This window comes from Podarcis erhardii (assembly GCF_964252035.2).
Source record: "Podarcis erhardii genome assembly, chromosome: 5".
Taxonomy (NCBI): Eukaryota; Metazoa; Chordata; class Lepidosauria; order Squamata; family Lacertidae; genus Podarcis; species Podarcis erhardii.
In genome coordinates this window covers 58,131,801-58,150,342 of record NC_138509.1, presented here as the reverse complement: position 1 = coordinate 58,150,342, position 18,542 = coordinate 58,131,801, and the positions used below count along the sequence as shown (strand labels likewise).

At 44.5% G+C, this 18,542-nt stretch overlaps 1 protein-coding gene across 6 annotated transcripts in view; it reads left to right on the top strand.

Moving 5' to 3' along the window:
- KCNIP2 (potassium voltage-gated channel interacting protein 2) overlaps positions 1-18,542 on the top strand; it is a 104,703-nt gene that overhangs the window by 67,112 nt on the left and 19,049 nt on the right. Inside the window, exon 1 of one of the 6 annotated variants that reach the window (XM_081864022.1) lies at positions 10,495-10,891. The exons of 4 other annotated variants lie outside the window; for them this stretch is intronic. In XM_081864022.1, coding sequence (XP_081720148.1) covers positions 10,789-10,891 — 103 coding nt within the window. In that variant the 5' untranslated portion in view covers positions 10,495-10,788. Of the gene's footprint in view, positions 1-10,494; positions 10,892-18,542 lie in introns of those variants that run through there. One more of the 6 variants, XM_081864019.1, reaches the window with a different exon arrangement.

Below are 18,542 nucleotides of genomic sequence, written 5' to 3'. Positions count from 1 at the left end.
CTGGAATTGTGTCCAGGACCCCAGCAGCATGGGAGCCAGGCATAGACTTGTGAACTGAGGCAGGAGAGCTGCAGGCAAATGAAGACTAAGGCTGGACGCCAGGTTCTAGGACACAATAGGTCAGGGGCTGTGAAGAAGACTGGAGAGAGAAACTTATTCTGTATTCTATACCGTCTACAATATGTTTGTCCACACTGAACATACACAGCTATTGAGATTGCCATCTGTGCAAAGTGTCACATTTTTTCAGGTCTTATATTTCTAATATGGGGGAGTGTAGGAGTGATGTCCCTGAAACATAGGGCCATCTTCCATGAAAGGCATGTGAACTGTGTTCAGCAAAAAAAAGTAATTCTGGAGAAAAGTAGAATATGTATGTCCTGTATTAACAAAAAAGGAGCCATTCTGAAAAGTGTAAGCCATTGAAAAACCACAGAAGTGAAGTATTCAGTCTATCTTTTGCTATTGCCTGACCAGATACAACTTGTGTAGACAGTTCCTTGGAAGTGCTGATCAACTAGCATTCTTCATCTCTCACTAGGATGACATATATACTGCCGTTTGTTCTAATTTGCAGTTTTATCAGAATGCTTTGATTGGTTTCCAGAAGCACCTGGCTCCTGAGATTATAAACTATACCTGGAAATAGGAGCAGGAAATGTAACCCACATACGCTTCAACCTGCTTGATCTATTCTTTAGAAGAGTGGTCCATGAGAGTAAAATAAGAAAGGAGTACTTTGGCTTCACATCAGTTTCGAGTTGTGGGATGTGAGGGTGGGAGGGAGTGTGTGGGAAGGTGGGGGTGGGGATGTATGGTGTATGTGAACCATCTCTATTTATCTACATGGAATTAGCTTAAATACATGGTGTGGTGATGTCAGCATGTTGAGCAGGGTGCTAGGGTGAAAGCAATTAAAAATTAAGGTTGCACAGATTTTTTTGAGCTTTAAATTTGGGCATGAAAATTAAGCTACCCTTATTCAGGAAGAGGGGTGTGTGATTATTAGTGGTCTTTTGCATCATTTTCCTTCATGCCTTCTGTCATGCCTCTGCTAGAGGAGTCCTCCTCAGATGAAAAATGGCTGCTCCCTGGGGGGAACCATATGGAGTTAGAAGTGAGGCAGACCCAGGCCTATCAGACTAGACTGTTAACATCCCAAGCCTGGGCTGAGCCACCTCCAGGCCCTGCTAAGCTATCTACCAAGGAATGCAGGATTTGTTTCTCCAACCAGGAGGTGCCCAATCCTACATTTAAAGCCTGAATCTCTTGTGTCTGTAGTGCATTGCTAAATGCTACGTTCCAGATTCCAATGCTGCATAATGCCATTCTCTGCTTCAGTTCTTACCAGACTTCCCCTTCTCTTCCTGAATTTCCTCTAGGCTGACTACTTCCCTTTGACTGCGTTGTCACATCCGTGTCCTTCATTTCACCATCCAGGTTTCCAGAGTATGCATGGTGGGCTGCTGTGGGAGTGATGAAATCCACTTGGCCACTTTATGGCTAAGAAAGCACGGTGGTGTGAGGAATATTGTCCCAAGTCAGTGTCACTAGCTCCCACTAATTTGGTGCCAGACTATTATTGTCTTGAGGCTCCCCGAGTAGATGTGGGTCCCCAGATGTTTCTTGCATACCACCCATGTCCTTGCACAGCACCCCCTGAGTTCTGCTTCATCTACCTGAAAAGCATCCACCCCACAGAACCCCTACAATTAATGCAGGATGTTAGAAGGAATTTTGCTCTTGCATTTGGATCTGAGCAGCTTGCCGTTTCAGCACCCTGGACAGTTCATGTGCTTCATTACCAGGCACATAAAAGGCCTCATTATTTTAAGAAACATTTTAAAAAGAAAAATCTGTGAAAAGGAGGGTAGGAACAGAAGGTATCTACAGCCAAATACAGAGAATTCACCCCTGTGAGATTAAAAGCTTAACTCTTCACAATCCCAACCAAACCATGGCCTTCCTTTGAAGCTTCATTTCCCTACATAGTTTTGTAATTAATATGCTACAGATTTGGGGAATGGAAAGGGTGATTCAATTTAGGGCTCAGCTGCGTTCAGAGACAAGAATAGGCTCGGTCGTAAATCCTTTTAATGTTATCTCCCCTGACTTCCCAGAGTTCTTTTGCTCACCTGCATGGAAAGATGACTTGCTAAATCAAAGACGAATTTATAATAATTGTGAATTAGATTGGAGAATCGGTGCAATGATAAGCCTTAGCAGGCTAATACGTCATTTTGCATGCTTCTGCATTTGCAGTATTAATTTTGCAGCTACAACAAGTGACACCTTGGTCACAGATAAGATGGAACCATATGTAATGGCAAATTAATAACAAACCCTTTTTTAAAAAAAAACAAAAAGCCTTCACTGTTTCAAGGAGTGTGTATTTAAAATTACGCATTCATTAAAGAGAGAAGTACTTTATTGCATATGTAGGCATTGAATGGATCCAGCAATGTGGAATCTTCCTTGACTTTAGCCCACATGTTTGAATAGTTGCTCCAGGTTCTTCATCACTGTAGGCAAGTATTGCTCTTAACTTCGCTTGAAGAAGTTTCTCCCTTATTGTCTCTGGTGCTTCCAGACAAGTTGCTGCATCATTTACATTCCGGTCTCATTTCCCATATGACATTCATGAGGTAAAGTAGGGATGGGGAAACCGTGGCCCTCCAGATGTTGCTGGATTACAACTCCCATCATCCCTGACCATTAACCATGCTGGTTGGGGCTGATGGGAGTTGGAGTCCAACAACATTTGGACTGCCACAGGTTCCCTACCTCTGAGGTAGAAGGTGTGTTTTGTATGAATCAGTATGGATTACTCAACCTTTAACATCCTTTCAGAAGGTTAACCCTGTGAGTCCATTGCAGCACAAACAACAAAAGCATTTGCGGCACCTTAACCTATGTAAACCACTGAACAATAGTCATTTTCCTTTTGTGGCAAAGGGGTAACATTTTCAATGCATATTAATACATGAGTCGGAACTTAAATGCACTGCTGATTGTGAATAGAAATGTTAGGTAGTAAATGTTCTAACTAAATGAATCTGCTTTAGAATCTTGTTATTCATATGTGTCTGAACGTGCATGTTTCATGAGAAACTATTTTGAGTTTGACAGCCAATATGATGGTTGGCAGTGAGATAATTTAAATTCTGATGTTTAAAATTTGTTTGGTGGTTCCACAACAAGATTACCAGCTTTACAAAAAAATAATAATAAATACTTTTAATAGTCTTCTACTTTTTTGGAGATTTCATGCCAGCCGAGTGCATTAAGTAGTGTTGTTGTTGTTGTTGTTGTTTTAAAAAAAAGAAAGCTCAAAAGGTTTTATCTGCCTGAAGCACAAAAACAGTTCCGTTTAGTAATTCTGAAGGTTTTGGCCTTGGTTATTGCTAGGAAACCTGAGCAAGGGAGGTTTCCAGATGGAGGAAGGAGAGAAGATTCCTGGCACATGGCAGGGGAAAGATCTGATCTGAAGCCAGGGATTAGCAAGATGTGCTACAAAGGGATGCTGAACTATATGCTCTTGTTTGTGGTTGTCCAGGTAGACTTTAGCCACCAGAGGGTGTAATGAAACTGCATTTTAGAGCAGTGTTTTTGTTTTGCTCTGTATCTTTTCAAATATCATTCTGGCCATATTTAGAATTTTGTTAATCCCTTGAATAAATTGCACTAAGCCTTTGTTCTCCTGCCTTTGTAGTTTTGTAGCTTTGTTATGTGCAAAATCTCTGTTCCCCTCTGCTTTGACTATTTGCTATCTTGTTCTTTTTATTTATCTTGTTCTGTATTATCCCCTTGTACTAATCTTCCCAAGCACTAATGCTAAACAAGAAAACAACATGTTAACAATAAATCATTGGAGCATGAGATCCCACTAACCCACATCTCCTTTGCAGTACCTGGCATGGGGACAACAGATCACAGCACTGTTGATTAATCTGGAATTATTCCTGGATCTGTGCTTGCAGTCCAACTCCATTCTAAGTATGCCTGGAAAGAGTGGGAAATCTTTTGCATTTAATCACCCATACTGTGTGAGAAGGGGACGCGGGTGGCGCTGTGGGTAAAACCTCAGTGCCTAGGGCTTGCCAATCGCATGGTCGGCGGTTCGAATCCCCGCGGCGGGGTGAGCTCCCGTCTTTCGGTCCCAGCTCCTGCCCACCTAGCAGTTCGAAAGCACCCTTAAGTGCAAGTAGATAAATAGGTACCGCTTTATAGCGGGAAGGTAAACGGTGTTTCCGTGTGCTGCGCTGGTGCTGGCTCGCCAGAGCAGCTTCGTCACGCTGGCCACGTGACCCGGAAGTGTCTCCGGACAGCGCTGGCCCCCAGGCTCTTAAGTGAGATGGGCGCACAACCCTAGAGTCGGACACGACAGGCTCCATACGGGCAGGGGTACCTTTACCTTTACTGTGTGAGAACAACAAGGTATTTAAAAGTTGTTAAGGAGTAACACTATCATGTCATGTGATCCTGTATGTGTATGCCCACATGTGGCTCTGGGATGACCTTAATTTATGGGTCTTGTTCTTTAAGTGGACTTTTCAAAGTGGCTAATTCTCAGATTGCCTCCAGGCTGTCAGTATTTTGAATGAGGGATTCAAGTTCCTACTGCAAGTTTAGGTTTGCACTCTGCGCACATAGTGGATAAATATCACTATTTATTTATTTAACTTTTTGCTGCTAGGAAAGTGACAGGGAAATGCACCGAAAAGTGTGAGATGAAGAAATGACACAGGAAGATGGCTAAAAAGCGCACAAGCAAATCAGGACAAATGCTCATTGTCATATAACCACCCCATAAACTGATCGGGACAAATGTTCAACAAAGACTGGACACATTCTGACCTTCTTCTCTGGAGGAGCCCGCGTTTTCATGCAGTGATAACGTTTGACCACTAGAGGCCACTCTGGTGTGTGCCTGTGGGATCTTGCTGTCTCCTCCCCTCAAGCAGGGAGCCCATACTGGATATTGACAGCAAAATTAGTGGCTTCAGAATGGAACACAAAGAAGGTTGTTGGTCTTCAGGTCTTGGCTCGTGCATGCAGCAATCTATATTCATCCATTCACACATCAATGTAAACAGCATCACTGGAGTATATGAGAAGGACCGGCTCCTAAGGTCCTGATGGGTTATAGACCAGGGGAGTACATTGCTTCCCTCCCCTCATGGTGAATTCTGTTTTTAATTGAAAGCTAATTTGGTAGGGAGGAGGATAATGTTGTTGCTCTTTGGACTCTTTTTTAAAAAAAATTTGAGCTGAATGTTCTTTTGCACACCAAGGTTGCACTGGTGAGCAACTGTGGCACGCAACCAGGGAAGGCGTGTATATATTTACAGTGGTACCTCAGGTTACAGACGCTTCAGGTTACAGACTCTGCTAACCCAGAACCTTGGGTTAAGAACTTTGCTTCAGGATGAGAACAGAAATCACGCAGCGGCAGCGGGAGGCCCCATTAGCTAAAGTGGTACCTCAGGTTAAGAACAGTTTCAGGTTAAGAACGGACCTCCGGAACGAATTAAGTTCTTAACCCGAGGTACCACTGTATTTATTTTTTTAAAAAAGATTGCACATAGTTGGTTTGTTGCTACTCCTCACTAATGATATCTTGTACAATATGCAATATTTGTTTATCCACAGCCCCATTAGACAATATTGAGATTGCTGTCTGTGGAAAATGTCGCATTTTCTCATGTCTGAAATATTTAATATGGGTGGGTGGGAGTAACATCCCTGCAATATAAGGGCATCGTCCATGCAAGGCCTGTAGACCATGTTCAACAACAAAAAATAATTCTGGAGAAAAGGGGATTAATGCATGTCCTGTATATTAACTTCCTTAACCAAAATTGAAAAACCACAGAAATGAAGCGTTTAGTTTGTCTTTTGTTATCTCCTCATGCTTTAAGTTCTCCAGCAGTCTAAGTCCATTGCTTAACAAGACACAGCTTTGGAAGTGCTGATCAAGTAACACTCTTCATCTCACTGCGATAACATATATTGCCGTTTGTTCCAATCTGCAGTTTTATCAGAATGCTTTGATTGCTTTGCAGAAGCACCTGGCTCCTGAGATTGTGAACTATACCTGGAAATAGGAGCAGGAAATGTAACCCCCATACACTTCAACCTGCTTGCCTTAATATTCTTTAGTAGAGCGGGCCGAAAGATCCTTATGAGTTAAATAAGAAAGGAGTACCGTACTTAGGCTTCACATCAGCTTGGAGTTTCATGTGCGTATGTGTATGATGTATGTGAACCATCTCTATTTATCTACATGGAATTAGCTTAAATACATGGTGTGGTGATGGCAGCAGTCTTGAACAGAGTGCTAGTGTGAAAGCAATTAAAAATTAGTGTTGCACTGATTCTTTTTTGAGCTTTATTTGTGTTGTGACCTGACTGTCCTTCATCTCATCATCCGGGTTTCAAAAGTGTGGCTGTTGTGGGAGTGATGTGACCCTCTTGGCAAAGCAAGATGGGGTGAGGCACATTGTCCCAAGCCAGCCCCCACTGGAAACCACTAGCTACCACTAATTTGGGGGTTTCCAAGCAGGTGAAGTTCCCCAGATGCTTCTTGGATACCACACAAGCACTTGCAGAGCACCCTGTTCTGCTTCATCTATGTGAAGAGCACCCACCCCACAGACCCTCAGCACACAGTGCAAACAAGCCAAGAAGCCCTTGTTTCTAGAAGAGTCCATTTAAGTTCAAAGGAAGGGGCAAGGTCAGAGAGCCTCTTGTCACAGTCCCCACTTCTGTGCCTTATAACTACTTAAAGAATCTGTGGGTGTAACCTTCTGCTGGTGTTGCTGAACTCATGGCTATTATAGTCAGGATGATAATTGCTGTGTTGGCTTACAGCTACTTTGACCTGCTCCTTTTGTTGGTGATGACCCTGTTCTGGTACTTCAACCCTGGTCATCCTTGTGCCCATAGCTTCCTGAAGCCCTTTTAACACTGTCCTGAGTTGGAACACGACAAGCCTCCGTTTGCATGGATTTAAGGTTGAGAACAGATCAGCCTCTCTTTGTGCCAAACTGACCTTGGCTTAGTTTGAAAGGAGTTGGCTGGTAGATGCGTAATTCTGTCTCACTGCTGGAATAGATTGCCTTTTGATAGACACTTTCCACTTCTGTGAGTTTTTATTCTGTGTAAAGGAGCTGCTGCCGGACTAAGCAGTGTGCAGGATGACAGCACCCCATACTTCAGAGTGTATGGACTGTAGTGGACTGTGGCTGACTTTGCAATAGCTTTTCATTGAAGGGGATAAATGCTGCCTTCACATTATCTGTCTGAAGGCTACTGGTTCCAGAGCTTCTGTCTCCTATTTCATTCATATATATATATATATATATATATATATATATATATATGGGGTAAAGGATCCCTGGATGGTTAAATCCAGTCAAATGCGACTATGGGGTTGTGGCGCTGATCTTGCTTTCAGGCCAAGGGAGCTGGTGTTTGTCCACAGACAGCTTTCCGGGTTATGTGGCCAGCATGACTAAACCACTTCTGGAGCAATGGAATACCGCGACAGAAACCAGAGTACATGGAAAAACCACTTACCTTCCCGCCACAGTGGTACCTATTTATCTACTTGCACTGGAGTGCTTTTGAACTGCTAGGTTGGCAGGAGCTATACACACACACACACACACACACACACACACAGTTGGCAACGCACATACGTAATTATAAATCCTGACCTAATAGCAAGAGGTAGTTTTTAGTGTTGTATTTCACTACATACAGTATTTCACCTGGGTGCCAGCTCCACTGTCACAAGGATCATACAAAGATTCCCCAACCCCTCCCATATACATGAACATTAAGGAGGAGATGGGATTTTGTTGTGTCCTGAGGCTGCATTGAGATAACAGTATCTCTGGCTTTGGGCACATGTTAGCACTCGGCTTCCCTGAAAAAAGGCCTACTCTCTGCAAGAGTAGCTGCTCTGTGTAGCTGCTCAAGCTCCAGGATCTCCCCCACACATTGCTTTATGTCTTTCAACAGGGAATCTCTGCTAAATGAGTTTGCACATTTTACCCCTTTTGTAAGGACAGATGCTGTGCATCATCATCAACACTGCTTTGTGAATGGTTACTAATGATTTTACATACATTTAACTCAACCTTAACATACAAGTTACAGTCTGCGCTCTCTTATTTTCCCACCTCCCTCTGACTTCACAGCTCATATTCTTTCCTCTCCACAACTGTGTGTATGTACTGCCAATTTAGGGTAACACTTTTGTGCATCTGAAGAAATGGACGCTAGTCCATGAAAGCTTATGCCTGGCAGGAGGGATTTCTCGGACGGAATGAATGCATCAGAATGAGAGAGTGAGGCTAGCTTAATCCAGCCCTGCAGAATTGCAGAGCAAAATCTCCTGACCTGTATGGGAAAATGATTGCTTGTACATAAGAGCATGAGCAAAGTTCTTATTATTGCAGGGTGATTTCATGGTGTTTGGCGGGGTGGGGGAGAGTAGGAAGACCCTCCAGATCCACCAGGGATCTGTACCCAGTTCCTCTTCTCCTTTGGACTCAACATTTGGAAAGAGATGCAAAGCGACTAGAGGGATGGGGATGACACATACACTGACATGTCTACTCACTATCCCATTGGTATAAGTGCACTCTTCTCTTCTGCTCTGTAATAAGAGTGGCTGGCTGGACTGGGGTGCAGAGTTGTCTCTGATGAGCGATAATAACCAATGGTTTGTGGGGATTAAGGAATTAACTCTCGCAATGGGAGAGTCATTGGCCTGGGCAACCCTTGCCCTCTTCCAGCAGGCCACAGTTGGGGCGCTTGTTTCAGGTTTCGTCTATCTGAAGAGCAGGCGCCAATGCCAGGCTGGCAGCCTCCCCTGGGCTCTGCTGGTATGAGTAATATGCAGAGCCTGGGCAGGCCTCCCCCTGCCCTGAATCCTGGCACCAGGCCCTGGCATTTTTCTTGACTCCGGTTCAGGCACGTCCAGTTCTACAAATGAAAGGCTTAGCCAGTCAGAAACTGCCAATGCTGCTGCTCAGTAAGCTGTTAAGCTCCGGGCACTTCTAGGTATGTGTGGTGACAAAAATATAGACCAGGTGGGTGAGAAGGGCTAAGAGAGAACACCAACAGCACAACAGAGGTATGTAAAAGCTGGGGTTGAAGGAGTTTGGGGCACAGTCTGGGAAACACCCAGACGTGGTAGAACTTGTACCTGGGATATTGGATGCTCCCATTCTCCACTCTTCTCCCTCCTTAGGCAGGGATAGGAATGGATTTAAAAGCTAGTCAGGTTGATGGCTGGGGGGAAAACTTGCATACCTTTGGCAACGTCTTTGCTAGTGCCGTTTTTGCTGACTGTGGATTTAAAAAACAACAACAATCAGGCAGTAGAAAAAATAAATAGAAGTATCTAGAAGGTGAACAAGTAGGGGACCTGTCAGGTGTTGGCAGATTATTTTTATTACCATGCTGCTACTTTTATATCCTTTGACAAACCCTTCCCCTCCCCATGCCAGGCAATCAATAGCTTTCTGAATATTGGTGATGTCTGCTTTGAGCCCTGGCTATCAATTTACAGGTAGCGGCTGAAACAACATCAGTAAATATACCTGACTGCTGCCAGCTGCAAAGCAGGCTGCTTTCTCCTCTGGCACTAGAATTCCACCCCCAGGCCAGCTCTCCCCTTGGCGTCTGTGGGGCATTATTGGGGAAGAAATTCTGAAGGCTTGGATGCTGCCTCAGATAGGGATTCCTTCTGAAGTCTGGCATTTGGGGGTTCCTTCTCTGTCCAGTGAGCTAGTTTATCATTACCCTCCCCCTTGGTCTTGTGATACTATGCAATCCTTACCCTTTTATCCAGCGTGATACTTCTTAACCACCAACACCCACACCCTCCAAGCAGAGGCAGCTAGGATGCTCTTTGCGATGGTGGAATTATCAAGGAGAACCATTGTAAAAAAAATAAAAAGGAGAACCATGTATATTTTGTATATGGGAAGAACATTAAGAAATTGGTAGTTACCACATGGGCTAGCCTTGCTCAGCTGGGTGTTCTGGGGGTGGACTCTTAGGCTGGGTTGAAGTTTTCCAGAGTATGTTGTGCTCTGCACATTTTAAGCTCCGTTGTTTCCTCTGCGGCAAGAGATGGGCAAGGGCAGTGCCTAGAGAGAAACAGGTGTCCTCCCGCAGCAGTGCTGGAACTGGACATTTTGAGGCGTCACATGAGGGTCTCTCCCTTTTTAATGCCCCGTCCCATCTGCACTGAACTTTCCTGGGCACCAGCCAAGATCCTCTTAACTCTCCCATCTCCTTAGCAGCTGCATTAAGCAAATCGATTGTGTTGGTGTCATTGGGATGGGATGGGAGGGCAGGGCTCCTTCTGCACACATTCCTCCCCCTCCCCTTGCATTTCTCTCTTGGCGCTGCTGCCACGCTCCCTCTCTCCCTCTCACTTTCATCTCTGAGAGCCAGGCAAGCACAGCTCAGACTCCACTGCCTCAGACTTCGCAAACTCCCTGTCCTGCGCTGTGTGACCCCTTTCTCCCCTTAGCAGGCACAGCAATCTCTGTGCCCCTTGGGAGAGGGTCAGAGGTGCCCCCGGTGCTGTTCCTGATGGAGGCTGATCTTCAGCAGCAGGGTTGAAAGCAGCAGCACCGTTTCAAAGGGAATACAAGGACCCACGGGCATGTGGGTGACCCTGGCTGAACTGGGGTGAGTGAGGAGCTGGGAGAGCAGGCACGGGTGGGCTTGAGGGCCTTGATGCCATGAGTCCCCTTCACCATGAACCTGGAAGGCCTGGAGATGATTGCCGTGTTGGTGGTTCTGGTCCTCTTCGTCAAGGTGCTGGAGCAGTTTGGACTCTTTGAACCAGTCTCCTTGGAAGGTAATGCACAGGGAAAGGGGTGGTGCTGGGGAACTGGCTCTGCTTAATCTGTACTCCTCTGGCTGGTTGTAGGGTGAGCCTTGATTAGCCAAATCTATCACTTTTGACAGGGCAATGGATAGTTAAGTTTAGTGGAGAGGGAGCCTCTGCTGCAACCCAGAAGGCTTTATTATCCCTTCAAAAATTAAAAAATAAATAAATACTTGGATGGACTCTAAGGGGCAATGAGATTGTGGAAAGGGTCATACACCTTTCGGAGTGCATGCAGTTGAAGACTATACTAAATACAGAGGATAAGCAGCAATGCCTATCCTTAAAGTGAGAACTGGAAACTAAAAGAAAGGAAGGGAAAGTGTTTGCACTCTGTGCAAAGTAAGAGAGAAGTGCAGAGCTCTACACCAAATGGACGAGCCTTGGGTTAAGTAGAACTTTGAAGCAGGCAGGTCATCTAAGCCACAAGCCTGTGTCAGACACAGTGTCCCCTTCCAGGGTGATGACTTCTTAAAGAGGCAGGAAACCATGGAACTTTCTGAACCCCATCTAGATATGAAGCAAGTGGGCACGAGTGTGGCACCAACTTGGTGCCGCTAATACATGCGTTCACCTTGCATGAGAAAAACATTTTAGGGGTGCATGCTTGGAGTGTGGACTGGTAAACAAGCATGGTGAACCAGAGCAGGAGATGTGTGGCGGATGGCACTGGAAGGTGGAGGGGGCACTGTGTGTATGGGTTATTATACTGATAGAGGTGGTAGCTTGCATTCTGTTGGCAATAAACACATGTGAAGCAGTAGTATTGGATGACTAGAGACAGGCACTGTGTGCTTATTTTAGTGGGAAGTGTGCAAGTATTGATGAGCCCTGTATAACGATCTCTGTATCTGTACAGTGCTTTGGTGTGGTGTGGTGGACTCTATGCAAATGCCCTTCTGCTTCAAGGTGTCAGCCCCTCTCTTCCTATGCTAGACTTCCTTGAGACTGGGCTTTTCCAGGCGACCTGTTTATTGAGCACTTGTGCTAATTTGCTTGCACAGATCTTACCTGGAGCTTAGATTATGATCAGGCTTTATTAAGCATTGATTCTGATTTGTTTGCAAGGGGGGTCATGTGGCAATGAACACTCATCCTGATTAATAGGAAATGATCTTCTTACTAATCGCTTGCTCATCCCATCCTTTTAAGTGCACTTCCTAGTCACTTTCTTAGCTGCAAAAAGTCTGCTTAAAAATAAATAAGCAGATTTGTTGCCCTGGGGCAACAGATCACCTTAATTCACTTCAACAGCACAAACCTATATTTCCAGTATGCCCTTGAGTCTCTCCCTGAAAATAGTGCTTGTCTGGAGGAACCCATTGTCCCTCATTGCGCACTTAGAAGAGGAAGATGCAGGAGGAAAAATGTTAACATAAGGACCCACAAAGGGGAGGAGGGAAGTCCATGGGAATTTATGGAAGTCTCTTTTCGTTTTGATTGCTTGACGATTGTTTGTAAATTTCAAAATCTGAAAATGAAATAAATTTATTTTTAAAAAAATAGAAGAGGAAGGGCTGTAACTCAGTGGAGCACATGTGCTTTGCATGCAAATGTTTCCAGGTTCAATCCCCACCATCTAGTACTGAGCTAGATGGACCATTGATCTCACATGGTATAAGGCAGCTTCCAATATTCCTATAACATTGCAGAATGAAAATAATATGTGATGACGCCATATAATGGTAATACTTTGACCAGGTGATTAGGTGGCTCACATGCTCTTTCTCCACTGTGGGTTCATCCGCACTTCTGCTTGTGCCATGCATGGAAGGACAGGTCTGAGTGGTTTTCCCCTTGCCCCGCTCCTCTGCAAGGGAAAAGCCATTCTTTAGTGACAGATTGGAACAAATGGCAATCAGGGAAACCCAAATTGCTGTTTGCTCAAATTGAAAAAGCAGAGTTTTCCCCAGGGGAAAGTGGCAGGATGAGAGGAAGTGTGGCTAAGCCCTGAGTGTTGAACAAGTTGCCTGAGGTTACTTACCTGTAAGACTCTGGGCATTAGCCCTGAAAACCAATACAGTTCCAAGAAGCAGAGACAGGGAAATAAGAAAAGCAAGCAAGCCACCGTAGATTCTGCTTGGGCAAGAATGCTCTGTGCATAGTTTGACCCTTGTGTCACTTGCCTACTCCTGCCCTGTGACAGGCTGCTCCCAGAGCAGGACTCCATTGCTTAGTATGATATTTTGGAGGAGATTTCTTGGTTCTGGGAGCTCATAAAGGATCTTTCCCACCCTTCCCCCTTCATGGGACATTCCATTTTGTCTGTCCTTTTCACACAGGCCATGTAGCCACGAGTGTAAATAAGTTTGTTTCAGTTCTTACTTTCACCTTGGAAAAAACCAGTCCCATTTTCCCCACCCCTTTGGCAGAGAGGGGCAAGTTAGGTGTCACAGAAGTGGATTACATGCTTTGCTGCAGCTATGGTGCTTTGCCTTTCATGGGTTTTCCATTCCTGCCTGCTTTCTCCACTGAGAGTTGGGCTTAACTCTGCCCCCTCCATTGTGCCTGCTGTGTTATCTCTTTGTGCAGACATTCTGGACAGAGATCTGTAGCTGCTCTACTTGTTGCTGCTTGAGACTGGGACTTCCCGGAGATTTATATGTTGGAGGACAGCATCCAGTTGTTTTGCAGATGACTTAGTTTGGGCTACAAATGATGTGCTCAGGGAGTGGAGTCTAATTCTTTGGCTGTTTGGTTTTTAGAATGGATTTTCTGCCTGAGAGGATGCAGATATTCAGTATGTGTCTACACAAGGAGAGAGATCATAGTCTGGCAGATAAAAATGTGGCATATCCAAGGTTAACAAGTCACCCCAGTTGTCTGATGGTCACACTTCTTCATAGTACGGCTGCAGAGCCAGTAAAACACCATCTCTATAGATGGCCCTACGAAGCACCTTTCACTTCGTCATCTATCTGTTTCACAACACTATTGTAGCCTGACCTCTTGTTTCCCGTGCATAGACAGTCACCCCTGGCTATAAACTTAGCAAAGAGACAAACCAGAAACACACTGCTATTAACATAACCAATAATCTGTTCACGACCTACATGGTAACATTGATACTTGGCAAATGGGTAAGGGAAAATGGGTCACATAGCAGAGAATGGCAGAGTTCAAGATCACAGAGAAAGGGAGTCTTGTCAATAAATAGCCTGGCGGGGGGGAATTTAACGGCCTGCTGGGGCTGGTAGAGGTGTGATGCAGAACTCCATCCTTCTTGCAGCAGCCTGTTGTATTTCTCTGCTGGCTGTGGAGCAGGGGGCTTCCCTAACCCTCTGACAGCCGACTTGGTTTCTGTGGTGGGTGCATTCTGTGCCTCTTCTAAAAGCCCCGCCAGTTGCTTACATGTATAAAGGAAGGGCATTCAGTGTTAGAGCATCTGCCTTGGATCCAGAAGGTCCCAGGGTCAGTCGACAACTCCTGGTAGGGCTGGGAATGTCCCCTTCCTGAAACCTCAGAGAGCTTCTGCCATTTAGTCTAAACAGCCCTGAGCTAGATGGACCAATGGTATGACTCAGTAGAAGGCACCTTCCTGTGATCCTATACAGTGTCTCTCTATAATGCTTCTTTATTTTCCTTGTGCATGAAGCGTAGGGCCTAATCAAATTTGATGCCTCTGATTTGCATTTATGGTATCTAATCAGAATATTATGCCTATATAGGTACACCCACAACAAAATAGAATACCATGACAAGTCCTGTTTTGCTTTGTCCAGCAAAATGTTGTCATTGGTTGCTCTGTGGTTCTCCATAATTTGGTCTTGTAGGGCACAATAATGACTTGAGAACTGCATAGAGAGTCATTTGTAGCACCTTTGCAGAAGCATAATAGCAGACATGTGGCTAGAGGTCCCCAGTCCTCCATAATTACGGTATTTATCTATCTATTTAGTGCACTTGTACCCCCAAAAGGCTCCCAGAGTGGTTTACATACAAATAAGATAGGAAAAATAAGAGGGAAAAGCAAACTCAGGTGCCAATTCCTAAAGTTAAATAGTTCAGGGAAAAGAATGTGCCAGATGGAGCTGGTCTTTCAGCAGAGCTGATGGGAGTGAGCCCTGCTTCTCATTTCTTCCACAACCACTTTGTAAATGGTGAAAGAATGTACAAAGAGCCTGCTTGACCAAGCCAGTGACCTATTTAGTCCAGCATCTTGTTCTCCCAATAGCCAGCCAGATACATATGGGAAACTTGTAAGCATGCCCTGAATTCAAGAGCACTCTCCCCTCCTGCTGTTTCCAGCAACTGGCATTCAGAAACCTAATGCCTCTGATCACAGAGGCAGAGCATAGCCATCATAGCTAGTAGTCACAGATAGTGTTATTCTCCATGAATCCATCTAATCCTCTTTTAAAGCGGTCTGCATTGGTGCCCATCGCTGCCTCCTGTGGGAGCAAGTTCCATAGTTCAACTGTCAACCTTCTGAAGAAGTACTTTCTTTTTATCTGTTCTGAATCTTTCGATATTCAGCTTCATGGGATGTCAGTGAGTGTAAGGAGAAAAACTGCTCTCTATTCACTTTCTCCATGTCACACAGAATTTTATAAACCTCTCATTCACCTTTTCTTTAAGCTAAGAAGTCTGAAATGCTGCAACCTTTCTTCATAGTGGAGTTATTTCATCCCCGTGATCAGATTGTTTGCCCTTTTCTGAATCTTTTCCCAACTCTACAGTATACTTTTTGGGGTGAGGTGACCAGGACTGTACACAATATTCCAAATGCAGTCACACCGTAGATTTGTGTAACAGCACTGTGATATTTGCAGTTTTATTTTAGAGCAGTGGGAGAGGGGAACTTCCATAGGATTAATTAGGCCTGACAGGCCTCACATCATTGGGCCCTTCAGGCTATTTTGCCCATGTCACACCCACCTGCCAAGGTAAAAGATGACTGGACCAGGCCAAAAGGGGCTCCTGAAGTTCTGCCAGCCAGCTGATCTAGTAGGCTGCCATCGCTATTAGGTCTGTGGGAAATCCTGTAACTCAAGACAAGTTCCCTGGAGTGCCCTGCTCAAGACTGATACGGTGTTGGGAACTTGTGAGAGGAATTCTTATGTGCCATTTCCCTCCCACAAATCTTTTTGTCATCCTTGAAGCAGAAATGAGAACCTACCTGCTCTCTTTGGCCTATATGGCTCTCCCCTGGTCTCCACCTTCCCACCCAGCAAGTACATTGCTCGAGGGCATGAGTGAGGATCCATCCCTTTTTCCGAGCTGATCCTCCGGCCCCTGCCTCCCCCTCCCTCCGTGTGTTATTTCTGACCACAAAAGTGCTCCCAGGCTAGGCACTGCTGCATCATGCCAGCTGGTGAAACAAAATCCCCTAATGGTTTGCAGATATTAATGGATGCGGCCCTGCAGTCAGCCCCACTGCAGTCCATGCTGATCATCCCTGTGTCTATGCCAAGCACTAGACTGGCTTTTTTCTGGCTGTTGCCCAGCATAAGAAAAGGGCAGGACAAGGTAGGTGGGAGACGATGAATCCCGAGATGGTGCAGGATGGCGAAAGCAGCTTCTTTTTGATTTGCTGTCCTCCCTTGGAAAGTCATTCAATTCAGAGGCACCTGATCCCAAACAAGCCTCTCTAATGTGAGTGCCAGGGCAGCCTATGGATTATTATTCACAGTGTAATTAATGATTAGCAACTTTTCTATCCTCATGTCTACCTCATTTTGTTCGTGTGTATGTGTGTATACAGTGGTACCTCGGTTTAAGAACAGCCCTATTTATGAACTATTCGGTATACGAACTCTGCAAAACCAGAAGTAGTGTTCCTCTTAGCGAACTTTACCTCCGTCTACGAATGGAAGCTGAATGGTGGAAGGGCACTGGCGGCGGGAAGCTTCATTCAGGAAAGCGCGCCTCAGTTTAAGAACAGCTTTGGTTTAAGAACACACTTCCGGAACTTTATGTGTGTTTTTTTAGTTGTTTTTATTTTTGTATTTTTTTTTCTTTTTGTTTTACAATGTATTATTTTTGAAAACTTTAATACATATCTTATAAAAAAAAAATAAGAACAGACTTCCAGAACGGATTAAGTTCATAAACCGAGGTACCACTGTATACACACACACACACACACAAAATGAGGAAAACGTGAAAATACACACATACACAGATTTAACATTTTGTAATTCTGTGCTCACTGCACAACAGGTGTGGAGAACTTTTGAGCATCAAGTTGTTACTGGACTACAACTCCCATCAGCCCCAACAAGCATGGCCAACGGCCAGGGTGGTGGGAGTTGTGGTTCAGCAACGTTCTCCACACCTGTAGAACACATAGCTCTTTTTTCAAAATAGCAAACTCTAGTAAGACCGTTACTCCTTTTGTTCCCAACAGAGCAGAGCCCATCTTAAGACTGTTTCATTCTGCAGCTCCCCGCTCGCTCCAACCTTGTTTTCTTTTGTTTAACATACTGAGAAACTGTTCTGGAGAGATCAAAAACTTGCTAATTATTTTGTGGCATCATGATTGGTTCTAATTAAAGTATTGTCCTACTGTGGGTTTTTTATTTCCTCCCATTTTGTGACTCTTTTGGTGATAGTTATTTTATTCTTTTATTCTGCCTCTCCTGCATGGGTACAGCAGTTCCTCCTGTCAAGCTAGTCCCCTTGGAGAGCAGGAGTTAACCCTCCTTTAGTCTCCCATAACCAAGTTGTGATTGTTTAAGCAGAAGTAAAATCTGTCCAGGCCTACTGAATTTCAGGATGGTGCTCAGCTGAGAGGAGTTTGTGTTTATGTATTTCATGATGATGTTCTACCCAGGGAATATTTCCCCTCCCCCAGATATTTGAAAACCTTGTTTTCTGCTATTAGACTCTATATACTATGTAATGCCACAAAATGTAAGATTCAAATACTTTTAAAAAAGAAAAACTGAAAAAGAATCCTAAAACTTTAAAAGTATGGAGAGAGCAAAACTAAAAAAGCCCCTCAAATAATATCTGTTTACTATTAATAAACTCTTACATACATAAGGTGGTCATATGCATGGTCCTCTATCTCAGTGTTTCCCAACCTTGGGCCTCCAGCTGTTTTTGAACTACAATTCCCATCATCCCTGACCACTGGTCTTGCTAGCTAGGGATGATGGGAGTTGTAGTCCAAAAACAGCTGGAGGCCCAAGGTTGGGAAACACTGCTCTATCTGAAGTATGGAAAGCAGTCCTCTATCTGAAAGTTCTATTTGAAGAGCTGTCAGGTGCAAGTCCATTTAAAGATAAACAACTCTAAGGAGGGGCCTTGAAATTTATTCTGCCTGGCCTGCCCCCCTGGCAATATGATGCACACAGAGGAAAAAGCTCTGCTGGATTTGCAGTATTACTGGGTAAAGGCTAAAATAAAGTTTGGCATTGTGCGGGCATAAAGATGGAACAGGGTGAATTTGTCAGAGGAAAGTCTGGCTCAATGCTAGGGCTCAGTCTTGGCTCACAAGAACTGCTGAGCACTCAGCAAGGTGGCTGTGAGTGGAAGCTGATTGCACAGAAACACTAACCCTTATCCTAATGAAAGCTGTGTTAATGGATACAAGGCTTTGTGCTTTATAGACTGAAATATGTTGGATCTCTTTGATCTTTAATTGTGGAAGAGTGCAAATAAAAGATCTGTAGGA